We start from the raw sequence: 14,353 nt of genomic DNA, 5'->3' as shown, positions 1-14,353 counted from the left end.
GAAAGTAGTACTAGTACTTAAGATGTACTAGGACTGAGAAATATTTTATGATGGCCTGGTGGTTCTTCTGTGACTGCCTTGGGAAGTTTTTGGGTAATGTGGATATTCAGAACACAAAGATAATGCCATTTATTAACTAATCACTACTGTGATGTGACATACTGATGGAAAATGTCTTACGTAACACCTTACTGATTATGACTGAGACTTTTCTTGATATTCATTGAAAAGGACTGATAATGCTCTAATTATTTTTTTTTTTTTTGCAATTGTCTATCTTCTGTGTAAGGAAACAAATTGTGTTCTTTTTCAGGATCCCTTTACTTTGTGACTTTGAACCTCTTCACCAGCATGTACTTGCCCTACACAATTTGGTAAAAGCAGCACAAAGTTTGGATGAAATGTCACAGACTATTACAGATCTGCTGAATGAACAAAAGGCAAATTAAGTTTTTTTTAAAACACTTCTCTTCATTAGTACAGGAATCTGTATTGCTACAGATCTTAAGCATTTTTCCTCTGCCTTCTAGGTATCTGTCAGTCAGTCATCCCCACAATCGGCTTCTTCCCCAAGGATAGAAAGTGCAACAGGAATTACAACTACTACCTCACCAAGAACTCCTCCTCCACTCACTGTTCAGGATCCCTTATGTCCTGCAGTATGCCCCCTAGAAGAATTATCTCCAGATAGCATTGATGCACATACATTTGATTTTGAAACCATCCCCCATCCAAACATAGAGCAAACTATTCACCAAGTTTCTTTAGACTTGGATTCATTAGCAGAGAGTCCTGAGTCAGATTTTATGTCTGCTGTGAATGAGTTTGTGATAGAAGAAAATTTATCATCTCCTAATCCTATAAGTGATCCGCAAAGTCCAGAAATGATGGTGGAATCACTTTATTCATCTGTCATCAATGCAATAGATAGTAGACGAATGCAGGATACAAATGCATGTGGCACAGAGGATTTTGGAGATCGTGCTTCTCTGAATGTCCGATTGGAAAAATGTAGAGTTGTTGCCCAAGAGTCTCACTTCAGTATACAGACTATCAAGGAAGACCTTTGCCACTTCAGAACATTTGTACAAAAAGAGCAGTGTGACTTCTCAAATTCTTTAAAATGTACAGCACTAGAAATAAAAAACATCATTGACAAAGTAAAATGCTTCCTGGAAATAACACTAAAAGAAAAGCATCAAAAGGAACTACAGACTCTAAAAAGTGAGTATGAAAGCAAACTTGATGCACTAGTAAAGGAGAGCGAAGAAAATGAAAAGAAAATTAAAAAACTAAAAGGAGACTTAGTATGCCTTGAAGAGGTATTACAAAATAAAGACAATGAATTTGCTCTGATTAAGCATGAAAAAGAAGCTGTCATCTGTATGCAGAATGAGAAGGATCAGAAACTGTTGGAAATGGAAAACATTATGCACACTCAAGATTGTGAAATTAAAGAATTAAAACAGTCACGGGAAATAGTATTAGAAGACTTGAAAAAGCTCCATGTTGAAAATGATGAGAAAATAGAATTATTGAGGACAGAACTTCAGTGCTTAGAGCAAAGCCACCTAAAGGAATTGGAAGACACCCTGCATGTCAGGCATACACAAGAGTTTGAGAAAGTTATGACAGACCACAAGATTTCCTTGGAGAAATTGAAACAGGAAAATCAACAAAAAATTGACCAAATACAAGAGTTTCATGCCACAACTGTGCAGGAAAAAGAACATCAGCTTCAGGAATTGAAACTCAAGGTTTCTGATTTATCAGACATGAGATGCAAGTTAGAAGTGGAACTTGCATTGAAGGAAGCAGAAACTGACGAAGTAAAAATTTTGTTGGAAGAAAGCAAAACACAGCAGAAAGAGACGTTAAAATCTCTTCTTGAACAAGAGACAGGGACTTTGAGAACAGAAATAAATAAACTAAACCAAAAAATTCAAGATAATAATGAAAATTATCAGGTGGGTCTAGCAGAGCTAAGAGCTTTAATGACAATTGAGAAAGATCAGTGTATTTCAGAGTTAATCAGTAGGCACGAAGAAGAATCCAATCTACTGAAAACTGAATTAGACAAAGTAACATCTTTGCATAACCAAGCATTTGAAATAGAAAAAAACCTAAAAGAGCAAATAGTTGAATTACAATTTAAATTGAACTCAGAATTGAGTATTCTTGAAAAGCAAAAAGATGAAAAAATCACTCAACAAGAAGAGAAATATAAAGCTATTATCCAGAACCTTGAGAAAGACAAAGAAACATTGCTCAGAAGCCATGAACAAGACAAAGAACAGTTAATCCAGAAACTTAATTGTGAAAAAGATGAAGCTATTCAGACTGCATTGAAAGAATTTAAATTGGAGAGAGAAGTTGTGGAGAAAGAATTATTAGAAAAAATTAAACATCTTGAGAATCAAATATCAAAAAGGTAAGAATTTAGTCTGTAATTTCAAAACTAATAAATTGACGATTCAGATGTGAATAATCACAGTACCTCTATTCTTTAGGGGAACTGTTGTAATTGGGAAATTTTTTATGAATAAAAAGTTTTACTTTTTAGTCATTTTGTTTGGAGATACTGGGATTTGAACTCAACAACTTGTACTTGTCTAGCTGGCACTCTGACACTTTATCCATATCTTCAGCCCATAATCATTCTTTCTTCCTTCCCTTCTCTTCCCCCCGCCACCCCTTCCAAGTCCTGGGGCTTGAACTCAGGGCCTGGGCATTGTCCTTGGGCTTTCTCAAAGCTAGGACTCTACCACTTGAGCTACAGTAACACTTCCCGCTTTTTCTGTGTATGTATGGAACCCAGGTCTTTGTGCATTCTAGAGAAGCACTCTACCACTAGGCCAAACTTCTGGCCGCAAATGTTACTACACAAAAGTAATAGACTATAAATTCATTAATGGCCTTAAACAAAGAATCAATATTTTTAGATTTTTGGAAAAAACTGTTTTGAAAATTTGAGAAATTTTGAGGATCTTTAATCCCTTTAATCCTTTTTTTTGCAGTTTTTACTAAATTTGGTTGAAATTAATTTGTTATTATTAGTATGTATGTATTAAAACTAAAAATTTTTCTTTGAATGTTGTTTAGGAATATCTAAATCATAGATGGGAAATATGTAAGATGCTTATTTTTGTTATTTCCTGATACTATAATTTATTTTCTGTGTGAATAGAAAATTTTCAAAATCCAGGTATGCTGTTGTTGTAGTTGGTGTGTGTGAATGTGGTTTTTTTTTTTGTCATTACATTTAAAAAATTATTGTTTTGTGTCATTTGGTCACAATTTTTTAGTGTTTCTGCTTTTAAAAAATTTGTGATAAAATTTTGTGACCCAATAAATAGTTTAAATGGTATTAATTGGTTCTATCATTAATTTTAAAGTATTTATTTATACTCTCCCTTTGATTTGAAAGTAAAAACAATTTCTATATTCTTGGGGGCATAATTTAGTAGGAGAATTAGTACTTGAATGGATGTTTACAAACCTGAGGGAATAATGGTCCCTAAAGTTATTGCTAAGAAAAACCTATGAAAAAAACCATAATTGAATGGTAGTTAAAAGGATGAGAGCAGATTATATTCTGAAGCTATTGCAATAGGAAAAAGATGACTATAGAGAACTCAAATCTGTTTATAGCATGACTACTTGAAGTTTACCAAAGGGAAATGGGAGGTTAGTGAATAAATACTAAGATACAGGGAATTATAGCCAAACTGCCCCAATAGAATCTTGTTAAAAAATATGCTGAAGTGTGATATCCAGGAAAGGACTGGAGGAATTTGATCAGATACTGAGGGCATTCAGTTCTCTCCAGATTGACTTACCAAGCTTCTTGCTACAACTGGGTAACACAGACCCATCAAGAACAGATGCCAAAATTGGAGCCTAGAACACCTAGAAAAGCCTACTCATATTTAGTGAGAGTCTTTGTTCATCAGGAAGACAGACACTGAAGCACTTACGGAAGCTGAATGTTTTTTGTCCCACGGGCAAGCTGCTGCAACATTCAAGAATCTCTTCAAGCTGCAGTGTTCTGGTTTAACCTGCAGCATAACATAGGTAGTCTCAGTTTGCTTGCCAAGAAGCTCCTGTGAAACTGTGTTTGGCTATAAGCACCTGGGGAGAAACAGCTTGGGCTTCTCTTCTGCCTTCCAAACATTGAAGGCTGTTCTTTTCAAACCTGAAGATGAACAAGGGATTTTGGTCAATGTAGCTATTTGCATTGAAGTGTGAAGGGGTAAGAACAATGCCAAGGTAAAAGCAGGCTGTCCAGCACTGTAAACCATATTTTAAACTCAGCAGTCTTTTTTGCCCGTATTGCAATTTTAATAAAGACACTTCAATATCATACTTGTTTGATGTGATGCAGCTTATGTTTCTCCTTCAGACATCCTTTCCCTCTATTTAAAAAATGGGACCCAAACTCATGTCACTCTAGCTTTTCAAAGATGAATAGTTGATTTTTGTTTTCTTCTCTGCTGTCATAATCTCTTTGCTACATTAAAAGCTAAAATATGGAGTTTACCATTACTATGCCTTCTTTTATAACTAGGTAGTTGGAGAAGAGGCTTAAAAAAAAATCTGTGTAGGCTTAAATTACTAGTGTTCATTTGTGTAGCCATCCTTATACCACAGGTAGACACTTCAGCTTCCATTTATTCCCTTAGCAAGTGTTTGAACTAATTTTAGTTCTTTATCTGATAAGTATGATGAAAATCATTGTTCTAAGGAGACCACTTTCATTGATACTTTCTGTAATACAGTTGCTGTCATTTTTTATTGAATTTTTCCATCTTCGGACATAGGAATATCAATATGAAGAGTTACCCAGAAAATTCACCTCGATTTCATTAATATTTGTGTTTACGCTCACTGTGTAGAAGTAACCTCTTTCTCAGTGGAACAGGATCAATGTTCCGATGAATGATGGGAAATATATAGCAACTTCAAATATTGATTCTTGGTTAATATTATGAGGAGCCCTTGTCAGCCTAGTGGCAGAATAAAGATTGTTTTAGTTTAGGGAGACACTGATTATGTTTATTGATTGAAGAATTGATTTTTATGGAATAAAGTCACTTCTCTAAATCAACATGATCCCAACTTGTGCATTTTTACTTCAAGTTTTCAATTTTGTTTTTTCTAGTATATCCTGACTGTTGAAGAATTAGCCCATAATGTATGATCTCTGGCTCAAGAGTACATACTACATTTGGAAATTACCTTAGCCATACAAAATATCACACATCTAGAGTACAATTGGTGAACATTTCTTTTTTTGCCAGTCCTGGGGCTTGAACTCAGGGTTTGGGCACTATCCTTGGGCTTTCTCAAGACTAGCTCTCCACCACTTGAGCCACAACACCACTTCTGGCCTTTTCTGTGTATGTGGTGTCATGGAACTGAATCTAGGTCTTCATGCATGCTAGGCAAGCAGTCTACCATTAGGCCACACTCCCAGCCTCAGTCAACAGTTTTATCAGAATTGCTTTATGTAGCAAGACTAGTAACTTCCATGATCATGAGATCATGGCTACACATTTTTCACTAAATAACTGTTCAGAAGTGATTTTACTGACTAGAGTGTTTTAAATGGAAGAGTGGACATGGAATGCTAGTCTATATGCAGAATATCCAATCTTGTTGTGGTGGTGTTCCTTTCATGATGGTTGCAATCTAGTGTCCTCAGCCTGCAATCAGATGCCTGCTGGACTCCTTCGGGAACACTGAAGCACCAGAAGTGAAGTGAGTGGCTCAGTGTCTGTGGCTTGTCACGTAGAGTTACTAAGCCTATTTTAACCTCTCTGCCACCATGGAAACATGAGACTGGAAGAGAGATGGATGTGACTTAAAAAAAACTATTGATAACCATTTGAAGAACTGAACTTGTTAGAATCAGGTTATTTTCAAGTAGACACTAATGTCAAGAGGACTTACATATTCTCGGTGTCCTCAAATTTCATTCCTGTTTTAAAATCCATAACTATTCATATTCCACAAGTTTGTTACACCTGTGTCGGCTAGCCACATCATGCAGTCTCTGTATCCTTTGCCATTTTCTCTTTTTTTGTGCCAGTCCTGGGGCTTGAACTCAGGGCTTGGGTGCTATCTCTGTGCTTTTTTGCTTAAGCAAAAAAGTAAGCCAGTGCTGTACTGCTCTGAGTCACAGCTCTACTTCTGGCTTGTAGGTGATTATACTGGGGATAAGAGTGTCACAAGACTTCCCTGCCCAGCATGGCTTTGAACTGTAGTCACCAGTTCTGAGCCACTGGTCCTGGCTGCCATTTCTCTTTTTAAGTTCACTTTGTGATATGTATGTTTGCCCCTGTGAAGATTTCACTCAGGTTCTAGGCTCTCCATCATGGTGACTCTGATGGTTCACCTATGCTTATGAAGAATCTCATCATATTGTGTAGAATTACTAGGATTTAATCTTTTTTCCTCATTGTAAGTGTCACAGTTATGCAGAAAAGAGGCAATGCATCAGGAACCTGAAGTTCTTATACCTTCCTTGTGCCTTCAGTATTCCTTTGAGCTGGAAGTCATATATGTCACTTGGTGAGAGGGAGTGCTGTATACATTTCACTGTGACTTAATAAGTTATACAGAACCTACTTTTATAACAGGTCACCACATTCACATAGTACCTTCAGGAAGAATTATCACTTTTTCACTCTATATTTAGGGACCAGGTTTGGAGCCATAAGCTATTTTGCAAAAGACAGTTTTCTACCCAATTCCTCGGGGTCTTAATTGTGATTATTCTATAAGACCTGTTGCATGCTCCATGCGCCATCCATTTCTGCCACAGACACTTAAGTCTCTACTAGAAAACGTTAATCAAGTTTTAAAGCAGCAAATATTAATATAGTCCTATTGCAGAGTGTTTTTACTTTGAGCCCTACACAGACTTGCAAGTTTTTGGCCAAGGACAGTCTGTCCAAGAGTTGTATGTTGCCTCTAAGATTAATGCTCATTGGGCAGTATTTCTCTCTCTCCCTCTCTCCTTCTCCCCTTCCCACCTCCACCCCCACCCCGGTCATGGGGCTTGCACTCTGGGCGTGGGCACTGTCCCTGAGCTCTTCAGCTCAAGGCTGCCACCCTACCCCTTGAGCCACAGCGCCACTTCAGTTTCCTAGTTTTCCTAGTTAGTTAATTGGAGAAAAGAGTCTCGTGGACTTTAGTGCCCAGGCTGGCTTTGAACTGGGATCCTCAGATCTCAGCCTCCTGAGTAGCTAGGATAACAGGTATGAGCCACTGCACTCAGCTTGCTTCTCCCTCTCCCTCTCCCTCTCCCTCTCCCTCTCCCTCTCCCTCTCCCTCTCTCTCTCTCTCCCTCTCCCTCTCCCTCTCCCTCTCCTCTCTTCTGTCTTTCCCTCCCTCCCTCTTCCCCTCCCCTCCTTTTCTCTTTTTTCCAGTCCTGGGACTTGAACTCGGCCTGGGCACTATCCTTAAGCACTTTTGCTCAAGGCTAGCACTCTGCCACTTGAGCTACAACATCACTTTGATTTTTTTCTGTGTATATGGTAGCAAGGAATGGAATCCTCAGGGCTTTGTGCATGCTAGGCAAGCATTCTACCTGCCACTAGACCACACTCTACCATTAGGCCACATTCCCAGCCCTTGGGCAGCGCATATATATCAACACATTTATCAGTTGAGAAGCTTGCACTTATGTGCTATACCTGAGCTCTTCTGCTCAAGGCTAGCACTCTATACCACTTCAAATGTGGCTCAAGCCACATTGCCACTTTGGTTTTTATATTTGTCTTGTCGGTCGTGGAGCTTGAACTCTGGCCCTGGTCACTGTTCTGAGCTCTTCAGGTCAAGGCTACTGCCCTACCCCTTTGAACCAGTGCTCCACCTCTGCTACTCTAGTGGTTAATTGGAGATGAGCATCTCAAGGTCTTCAGTGCCCAGGCTGGCTTTGAACCTTGATGCTCAGATCTCAGCCTCCTGAGTAGTTAGGGTTACACTAGCTCTTGGCCTTCTGTACTTAATATATTGTTACCCCATCCTCAGGGCTACGGTACTGTGTTAATGTGTACCTGAATTTTCTTAGCCTTCATTGCCTGCAGTAGCATGCATGTGTCTTGCCCAGATAGTGTTCCTGTGCCTCATTTACTAGATCTAAGCATGCTTCCTTCAAATAGGTTAGAACAGTATGATGTCTTGAGTAGTAAAACCAGTATCTCTGCCAACTCAAATTCCAGTGTTTTCCAAGATACAATGAAATTGTCAATGTGGACCAAACATTTTTGTACATGTCTGAACTGAGAAAACTTTCCATAAAGCCTTCCTTTCCTTTCTCTTTCCTTTTCTCTTTTCCTTTCCTATTTCCTCTGTCTTGTTTCTTCTTTCTCTTCTTTTTTCTCCCTCCTCTCCTCTGTCAACCCATGTCTCTCTCCCTCCCTCCCTGTTTCTCCTCCTCTCTCTCCTCTCTCTCCCCCCTCCCCTGCCATTTTCCTTTGTTGGTCCTGGAGCTTGAACTCAGAAGGCCTGGGTTCTTTTCCCCAAGGCTAGCACTGTACCACTTTGAGTCACAGCATCACTTCAGCCGGGTTTATTTTAAAAACAAAAGCCAACTAGATAAGTTTTAGGATGACAGAATATCCTGCAATACTAAGTCATTAAAAATGTACTGCTGTCAATGTAGATATAGGCAAACTGGCCTGTGATCCAAACCAGAGATTAACAAACTGGGTTTGTGAGATCTATCACTTGTGCATACAGTGGAGTATCCTGTGTTGTCCCATGTCCTCCTCTAACTCTAACCAGCCCTTATCCAGGGTTTCACTCACCTGTAGTCAGCCAACATCATTATGCTTCGATGATCCTTCTGATGTAGGTCAGTGGTAGTCTGGCGCTATGTAACAGAGGCTACCTCATTTACCTCGCTTCATCTCAACATGTAGACATTATCATCTCTCATCACAAGAAGGGTGAGTACAGTAAAATTAGGATATTTTGAGAGACCACATTTGTATGATGTACTTTAGTATAATTGTTCAGTTTTGTCATTTTTACTATGCTTAATTTTTATTAAATTTGAAACCAGATATGTATAGAAAAATATATAGTATATTTAAGGCTTGTATTATCTGATTTCAGGTATTTTTTGGAGGAATTTGACATACATATCACAGAAAAAAAACAAGCTTTTGTTCCAGCTTTAGTAGAACACTGCCATGCCCAGAACTCTTATTTATCAAGAGTTGAGTAGTTGTAATGAAGATCATTAAATAAATATTGCTGCTCATTTCCAACCGAAATTTTCAACTCCTGCTCTTAACGAATAGGAATTGGGTGGGGAAGGTATATCACCAAGCTGATAACTACATGTCAAGTAATAGAGGCCTTACTGATTGAACCCATCAAGAAGATGGATTAACAGTGGTTGTTTGCCCTGATTGTATGATAATCCATTGCTAATCTCTGTCTTTTGGATAGGACACATATGTAAATTAAATAAGCATGTATTAAAAATGTTATGTGAAGTGAGATCGCAATTGCCATAACTCATATCTCATTCCATGAGCAAGAGAACTTAAATAGTGTAATCTGTTCCAGGCCTGATTGTGGATCTTCTTAACAGGTCTCATGGGAGAGACCCAGTGGGTTGTTAACATTCAAATAATAAAAATGTTACCTGATAGGCCACAGTGGGCTGAGGATAAACCAGTGTACCATAATCTCCCACACTTCTAGAGAAGGCCAAACATCCTTTGACTTTGTAGTTGGATATTGGTCTAGATCTTAGATTTAGTAAGCTGTATGATTCTCTTGACTTAGATTTCCTTTCAGATTAGATTTAATCTGTAGTAGATTTAGAATCCATGGTTTTGTTGTGGGTGGTGGGGGCCTGGGCTTTGTTCCTGAGCTCTGCCACTCAAGGCTACCACCCTGCCTTTGGGCCAAGCCCTATTTCCTGTTTTCTAGAGGTTAATTGGAGATAAGAGTCTGAATCATTTTGTGCCTGGGCTGGCTTTGAACCTCAATCCTTAGATCACAGCCTCCTTAGTAGCTAGGATTACAGGCTGAGCTACCCACCATGCCCGGCTTCGACGTTTTTGGGGTTTTGTTTTGTTTTGTTTTTGCCAGTCTTGAGGGTTGAACTCTAGGCCTGATCATTGTCCTTGGGCTTTTTTCCCAAGGCTGGCACTCTGCCACTTGAGCCACAACACAATTTCTGGCTTTTTCTATGTATATGGTACCAAGGAATCAAACCCAAGTCTTCGTGCATGGTAGGCAAGCACTCTGCCACTAGGCCAAACTCCTGGCTTTGAACCCTGATCCTCAGATCTCAGCCTCCAAGTGGCTAGGATTACAAGAGTGAGCCACTAGGGATTGGCTTTTTAAATAAGGTTTGAATCAGCCCATTCTATAGTACAACCACTGAGAGAATTTTGTTATTTTTTGTTTTTGCTTTGTTTTGTTTAGGATAAGCTGATTACTGCTCTGCTACCTTGAGAGTCACATGATATCTCTGGTCATTATGTGTCACTAACTGATCTTTGCCACTGCAGCATCCTGTCATTCCCATTAAATGTATGGTATTTCAGGCACTATAGCTTTTATACTTAAATTTCTCAAAGCCTTGGTGAAGGAAATATCCTTTGGACTCTTCCTTCCAGCAGAACTACCTTCACATGTTCTCCTGTAAATCAGCTAATGTTTTATAATGGGCCAGATAGTATTAGAATTTTTATGCCTCTTATAATCACAGTCAGGTGTGCACTTCTTATGAGTGTTTCTGTCCTTCATGTAAGAAGCAAGAGTGGTATTTTATTTATTTATTTGGGGCCAGTCGTGGCACTAAGGGGCTGCGCACTGTCCTTGAACCTTTTCAAGGCTACCCCTCTACCACTTGAGCCACAACCCCACTTCTGATTTTTTCTGTATTTGTGGTACTAAGATTCAATACTTTCTGCAGTGAAAATTAAGATTTAAAATTTTTAGTATAATGGCTTATTACGTTTAGTATATGTAACTGTTTTGTTTGTTTTTGGAGGTATGATCTCTCTATAGACATGACCCTCTCCAAAATAGAAGCTAGCCTCTATCCTGCTTTGGCTTCCTGAGTACTGGAATTAACCATTTGGGTCACCTGACCCAACATATGTTCTTTTGGTTTTGTTGTTGGGTGTGTGTGTGTGTGTGAAAGCTGTTTTCTGTAATGAAAGTGGGAAATGTCATTGTTTTATATACTTGAAAAAGCTATTGTTTAGCTTATGAACCCTCCTGTTTGCTTTGTGGCCGTGTTCAACAACACTCACAAAAAAAGTAGTGAACTGAATGTGCTTATTCTTTGTATCAAGTACCTCCCTCCTCCTCTCATTTTTATGCCTGTTTGGAAAATATTAGTAGCTAACATTGAATCTGGAATCTGTGGCCCTTTGCAATGAAATTATAAGTAATTTCATTTGAATTCAGGTTCAAGTTGTTCCCTCCTGTGCTACTTTTCACTTGGTCCTTCTTAAATAGCTCTTAAGCAAGCTTTTGCTGAAACATTTTATTTATGTTTTGTTTGTTTATTTTTGATCAGTTGTAGGGTTTGCAGTCTTGGTCTGGGCTTTGTCACTGAGCTCTTCAGCTAAAGGCTACCACTCTACCATTTGAGCTACAATTCCATTTCTGGTTTTCTGGTAGCTCATTAAAGATAACAGTCTTAATGGGTTTTGAACCAAGATCCTCAGATCTCAGCCTCTTGAGTAGCTGTAAACCTAGGTTTACAGATGTGAGTTGCGGTGCCAGTTGAAATACTTTTGTTGCTTTACAGCTACAGTTAGGTTAAGTTTGAAAATAGTAATGGGTCTAGAAGTATGTTATGGGAAGAAGTTGTTGAAAGGATTGGCTTTTGGAAAGAAGTTGTTGAAAGGATTGGCATTTTGAGAATGGAACCAAGTTGAGATGAAGCTCTTTATAAAAGGGTGTTCTGAAGGAATTTGTTTTCAAACACCTGCCAGGGCCTTGTTTTCATTTGTTACTTGAGATCAAACAACTACAGGTGTCAACTGTTAAACCATGGCATGTTGCATTTTACTGCAACAGTTAAGTCATTACCACAGAATTTCATGTCTTCCAGACTTATCTCCCTTTAGAATAGTTTCTTTGTCTGACTGATCTTAAAAAATAAAACAATTTTTAAACATTTGTATTGAGAGAACTGAGCAATGAATGAATGCTGAAGGCCAGGAAATCTCTAGGCAGAAAGTCCTCTTTAAAAAAACAAAAACTACAGTACTTTTTCTTCTTTTCTTTCCTTTTTCTTTTTTTTCTTATTCTTTTTTTTTTCTTTTTCTTGTTTGCCCCGTCCTGAACCTTGAACTCAGGCCTGCCTGCTGTCCCTGAGTTGTTGCTATCAGTCCTAGGGCTTGAATTCAGGGCCCTGAGCATTATCCTTGGTCTTTTTCCTCAAGGCTAGTGCTCTGCCACTTGAGCCACAGTACCACTTCCAGCTTTTCTATGTATGTGGTACCAAAGCATCGAACCCTGGTCTTTGTGCATGCTAGGCAAGCGGTCTATACCACTAGGCCAAACTATCTGCCCCATCCCTGAAGTTTTTTATTTAGTTTTCCACTCAAGGCTAACTATCACTTGAGCCATACCTCCTCTTTCAGCCATCTTGGTAGTTTATTTGGAGATAAAAGTCTCATAGGCTTTCCTGCCTCTCCTGTCATTCTTCAGATCTCAGCCTCCTAAGTAGCTAGGATTCCAGGTGTCAGCCACCTGTGCATGGTGGCTCTTTAATTTCATATGCCAGTTTTCTACTCAAGCAGGTTTTGTTTGGAATGTCACATTATTCATACAGCTAGCAACAGCCATCTGGATAATAATAGACTTTTCATTACTTATTATGCATGTGCGTCTCATTGGAAAATTTGAACCCAGTCATTCCTGAAAAGGGGACTTTGGATAATGTTATCAGCTTATCTGCCATGCAAAAGAAATTTTTGAACAGAAATTGTATAATATGAAGACACATCTAATTTTGCTAGTCTTTCCAAACTTGATTACACTTATACCAGAATCTATACTGAGTGTACAGCCACCATCGAGGAACATTTGCAAGATGCAAATAAGGTTATTAACTTTTTTGTCCTGGGGCTTGGCCAGCTTTCCACCTTGTTGAGCCACAGTTCCACTTCCAGTTTTCTGGTGGTTAATTGGAGATAAGATTCTCATAGTCTTTAGTGCCTGGGCTGGCTTTGAACCGCCATCCTCATATCTCAGCCTTCTGTTAGGATTATAGGTGGGAGCCACCATCAACCAGCAAAGAATTAACTCTTAATTATAATGTTAGAAACTTCCATAAGTCAGTAAGGTGGTGTACAGAAACAGAGGATTTGAACAAAGAGGAAATTGAAGATGCCTAATTATTGTACTTGGGATTAAGGAAAGGTTAAAATAAATTAGTCAAGGAGTGGCAAATCACTTTACATTGTTTTCTTGAGAATATAAGGTGAATTGATGTCTCACACTTGGGTGCAGACAAATGAGTGTGCATGCGGTTAATTTACTGAGGTCTGGGGAAGTCTGCCTACTACAGTTCCTTACCTTACTTCTAGCAAGTAATGTGTTTCTGAATGACTGTGGATGAAGATATTTTTAAATTTTTATCTCTTTTTAATCTTAAGTTTTCTTAATTAGCTTACACTAGTTGTACAAGCAGGGCTTCATTGTGACATTTCCATACATGTCTTTTAGCATATCATGATCAAACTTGTACTCTTTTCTCCCAAAGCCATCTCTGCAGGCTTTTCTCCCTCACAGCCCTTCTCACTCCTACCAGTACTCACTTGCTCCTCAGCTGAGGCTTTCCTTCCTTCCTGTCATTTCTTTATTGTTTGGAAGGTGGGAGCAAATTAGTTGTACCATTTGTTGTCATCATTGTGTAGTAAATGCTCATACATTATATTTTAAGAATAACCCTCACAATTGCTTTCTTTCTCCCCCAACCTTTTATAATATGTATAAATGTATGTTATCTGCATTATATAATGTACATTATATAGGTGTTGTGTGTATAAATGTATATGATGTAATGTTATACATCATTACAATATACATATATGCATCATATATGTTGATATGTACATATCATGTACATATTCATTGATATCTTTTAGGTCTAGGCATGAAATCATGAAGTATTTGCCTTTTTGTGTCTGACTTATCTTGCTTAACATGATGATCTCCACTTCTATCCACTTTCCTATAAATACTATAATTTCATTGTTGACTAATATTTCTTGGTATACACGTGCTATAGTTTGTCTGTTTCTTGGTTGCTGGGCAATAGTCATTGCATTGTTTCTTAATTGCATAGTAAATCTTT

The 14,353-nt window shown here is 38.4% G+C and overlaps 1 protein-coding gene across 4 annotated transcripts in view; it reads left to right on the top strand.

The window, feature by feature from the left end:
- The window catches only part of Rb1cc1 (RB1 inducible coiled-coil 1), a 90,068-nt gene that overhangs the window by 51,269 nt on the left and 24,446 nt on the right, over positions 1-14,353 (top strand). For all 4 annotated transcript variants that reach the window (XM_090338815.1, XM_090338816.1, XM_090338813.1 and 1 more), the window contains exons 14-15: positions 314-440; positions 531-2,431. In XM_090338815.1, the coding sequence (XP_090194941.1) occupies positions 314-440; positions 531-2,431 (2,028 nt within the window). The remainder of the gene's footprint in view (positions 1-313; positions 441-530; positions 2,432-14,353) is intronic.

Source organism: Megascapheus bottae, chromosome 9 (genome assembly GCF_031878675.1).
Source record: "Megascapheus bottae isolate mThoBot1 chromosome 9, mThoBot2.hap1, whole genome shotgun sequence".
Taxonomy (NCBI): Eukaryota; Metazoa; Chordata; class Mammalia; order Rodentia; family Geomyidae; genus Megascapheus; species Megascapheus bottae.
This window is presented reverse-complemented; position numbering and strand designations above follow the sequence as displayed.